The sequence below is a fragment of the Pinus tabuliformis genome, chromosome 8 (assembly GCF_031772625.1).
Source record: "Pinus tabuliformis cultivar Carrire ecotype Pingquan chromosome 8, CPIR1, whole genome shotgun sequence".
Taxonomy (NCBI): domain Eukaryota; kingdom Viridiplantae; phylum Streptophyta; class Pinopsida; order Pinales; family Pinaceae; genus Pinus; species Pinus tabuliformis.
This window is the reverse complement of record NC_142294.1, coordinates 816,113,845-816,117,798: the sequence shown is the minus strand read 5'-3', so window position 1 is coordinate 816,117,798 and position 3,954 is coordinate 816,113,845. Positions and strand designations below refer to the sequence as shown.

The 3,954-nt window shown below is 44.6% G+C and overlaps 1 protein-coding gene across 1 annotated transcript; it reads right to left on the bottom strand.

Moving 5' to 3' along the window:
• Positions 1-3,114: 3,114 nt before the first annotated feature.
• Positions 3,115-3,577, bottom strand: LOC149238073 (uncharacterized). The gene is made up of 2 exons (XM_089369461.1): positions 3,562-3,577; positions 3,115-3,470 (listed from the first exon to the last, which is right to left on the bottom strand). The coding sequence occupies exons 1-2, from the start codon at positions 3,575-3,577 to the stop codon at positions 3,115-3,117; spliced, it is 372 nt and encodes a 123-aa protein (XP_089225587.1).
• Positions 3,578-3,954: the final 377 nt, after the last annotated feature.

The following is a 3,954-nucleotide window of genomic DNA, read 5'->3' as shown; positions in this document are numbered from 1 at the left end:
GGTTTTGTGTTTGATATGAGCCAAATTGCTTGCAATCACCTCCGTCGGTGAGTTAATGTTGTCTAGTCCACAATGAGTCTAAGACTCCATGAGTAACTTATGAAAATTAGCTTCAGCAAGCCAAGTGGCGTTAAATTTGAATGGGGAGTTTGGTTTATGATTGGAGTTCATAATTTCCATAAAGATCAGGGATGGTCAGATATACCCCCTGATCCCACCCATTGTCGAATTTGGTCCAAATCTACCAGCAGAGGAGCTTTAATCATGAAATGGTCCAGTTTTCTAGCTAGAGCATCCTCTCCAGTTCTCTTATTCCTCCAAGTCGGCAATATCTTGGTCGAGTCTATGTTCATGAGGTTATAGGAGTCCATCAAATATTCAAAATAAGCCATCAGGGAGTCAATCTGTGCCCTATTGTCCCAAGATTCAACATGCCCCAAAGAAAAATTTAGGTCTCCCCCAATGATTAAATTGTCTGCCTGCATGAAATCTACACTCAACAACTTGTCCCAATAAGCCTCCCTATTATGGCATGGACCATATATATTAATCAGTCTTAGGGATATATCGATACCAATGGCTTTGAAATCAACCCCCAAGTATCCTTCCCCCCACCAAATATTGTCTAGCTTTATAGTCTTATTATTGGAACCCAAAGCACATCCCCAGATCTCCCTCTTACATCCAGTGTGTGGAAATTCTAGTCTGAGAGCATATTCAGCAAGATCTTGCTTATGGAGACCCCATCTCCCAAAGTCTCCTAAAGTAATAAAACATCAATCCTATCTGATCCGATCAGCCTCTTGAGAGCCAGTTTCTTATCTGGGCTGGCCAAACCCCTGTAGTTGAAGGAAAGGCACTTCATGGGGTAACCCTGTCAAGCTTTCCTTTTGCTCTAAGAACCCATTCAATAAGCGTATGTATGCCAATCACCACCTCAATACTCTCTCGTCGAATGGCTTTGGATAAATTTGATTGTCTGCCCCTAGGTAGTTTGAGGGCTCTAGAGCGTATAGGGTCCTCACCGAATCTGAAAGTGAGGGTTCGGGGAAGGGGTAGAGATCTCAGATTGTATCTATGGGAGCTGCTTGAGCTAGAACCTTCCCTAGAGGGATTTGGGAGAGGGTCCAAGTTAATGGTTGGAACAGAGTTCAATGCAAAGGGGGACACCGACACCACATGACAGTTTATAGAACTCAATTTACATCCTTCAATACCCAAACCCAAAACAGCTAATGATAACAATGCATTTTCAAAATTCATAAAATTTTGAGTAGAGGAGGAGAGGAATGTAGAGTACCTGGAAATAAATCAGGGCCCCTTGATCTAGAGCGAGTGTCTAGAGCATCGGGAGTCCTGGATCCCTCCTACTGAGCTGCCTCCACTTCCATTCTCCATCTCAACCAGGGTTTCTCTAGGAGCACAACAGGATCTGTTTCGGCCTTCGAATTAGTCTGAGTACCCGCAGAGACAAATTTTCTCAAGGGGACAAGTTGATTCCCAGTGATAAGTGGGCAGTCTTTGTAAATGTGTCCCACTTCATGACACCTGCAATGAAAAGGTATCCCCTCGTAGTCCAGAATCTGCCACCACATGATATCCCCCAGCTGGAGCCGGTATCTCTCCACCAAACCTTTGTGGGTGTCCAAGTGCATTAGTATCCTGGCTATGGCCAGACAACCTGTATCAATATAAGATCTATCGTGCTCCAGATAGACGCCCAAATCATCCCCAATGCATCTAAAAATCTCCTCATACCAGAATTGTAATGGTATCCCTGGAAGCCTCACCCAAATCAGCCCCGCCCCCATTTTTTCCTTCTATGGGTTGAAAAGGGGCTACCATCTCTTGAGGAGCACTAGGGTCATCTCAAGGTGCCAGTATCTTGTTAAAAACCAGTTTATTGGTTCCAGTTGCAGGAAGATGAGAGAAAACCATCCCCAAGACATGGTAATTACTGCTAACATCTGGTCCGTTAGGTGACCCCATATCTCCTCTATCCACCCTAGACGCGTTGGGGTGTAGTTCCAGCCCCGGACTTTTCCCACCAACACAGTGCTTTCTGTGAGAGCAGCTTGGGCCATGTTGATACCTTCACCAAAAACTAGTAGACGCCCCCTTTTACGCACCTTTGAGCGCTTGGATTTTTTATGCTCTCCCGACCTATATGCCTGTGCTACTGACAGCTGCTCATCTCCCACCTATTGATTATCGTCTGAGTATGAAGCCATATTTTCCTTTGGACCCAAGTCTTGTCGTATGATTCCATCGAAACAACCAGATATTCGGGCAGTAGGAGCAAGTCCCGAACCTTGGGGGTCAGCACCGAATGCACCAGGTGCCCTATAAGTCAGATTTAACCCACCATTCGTGACAATACATGCGCTTCTCATGCCTCCATCTGCCACATATGAGGCATCCTGTATATTCGGCACGAAACCTTGCTGCTTGTGTGACCAATGCAGTAGCTCTGAAGGCGAAGGGATATTCAGAAAAGGTTGGTCTTGTTCCTCCCCCAGGTTGGGTAAGTCCTCATTAACCGTCGAGCTCGGTTGTGAAAACCCTAACCCTTGTAGGGTTGCCTCCATCTCCTCCATTTCCAAGGTATAATAGGCAACCTGGGCATCCGGTGACAGGTGTGGTTCCGGTGGAACCCCTCCTCGTGACATTTGTGTCTCTTCAACCCATATTTGGGATGAGCCCATGGTATTAGATGAGTAATCAACTAACTCCTCATCCATGCAAAACGTCGTTGCTGCACACCGGTTATTGTTCCAAGTGGATGTACTCAAACCCCCCAACAAACATTGACCCCAGCTCGGTAACCTGCCAAAACCACTGCTCAAATACTTGTTGTTGACCCTAAACACCTGCAGGTCCAAGCAACTGCCATAAACCACCTCGGCAGAAAACCCTAAAGGGTCATATCGTTCTACGGTTAACTTCCATAACCCACTTGTTAACAGTTACTCTGCCTGATTAATGGTAAAACCTCTCACAACCTCGCCCGGGTGTAAACTGGTCAAAATGAAACTTTCATCGACAGAACCGTCGACCAAGGGTTTTCTTCCCTGAGTGGAACCCCATTTTCGTCACAAAGCAGCTCCTCAGTGATTATTGTACAGTTATTTTCAGTTTTTCACCTCTAGGAGAACCTCTTGGTGCCATTGCACTTCCGTTACGACCAATCAGGTCTCGCAAAGCTTCTAACTTATTTTTGTGCCCTATTGAACTGCTCTTTTCATCTGCTTCCTTCAACTTTTGCCTAAATCGTTGTTTCCTTCCAGCTGTATTAAGTTCTTGCTGCTTTACTAGTGAAGGTGGAGCTCCATGTGGTCCTAAATAGAGTTTTTCCTCTTTGCTTCTTACTTGCTGAGGAGAAGATTTTGAGTCTTTTGTTTCTGCTGCGTTTTTTTGAACAGTACCAGGCTTCTCAATTTTCAAGCAGGGGATCTCAAACCCATCAACATCTATAAACACAAAAAGACCATGACCAGTGTTACAGCAGTTAATGCACAGAAAGCCAACTAGAGTTTCAACAATGCAAAGAAAATACACTACTCGGTGATATTTCCATCCATTCGCTAATGCTTCCAATTTGCAAGAGTTCAAATTTTAGGGGGAACACAATGAACCCTTTGGTTCTAGTTCTATTACGAACATATAACTAATACTAATCACAATTAAAGCCATTAAAAACAACTGATACTCCCCCTTCGAAATCAACAAGGCATTCCTAGCACCCTGATACCCTCCCACAAAGCAACCTTTGGCCCTCCCCCCTCAAGCTCTGGTTTTGCTTATGTGACATCTCTATGGTAACTACAACACTATTTTCGGCCTCCAATAATAGTGGTTATAAACCCTAATTTCGGCCTTATTGAGCAGTCTAGTACAATGAATTTAGAGCTCATATATTGACAGAATTGGGCTAATATTTCATTAAAGGCAGAT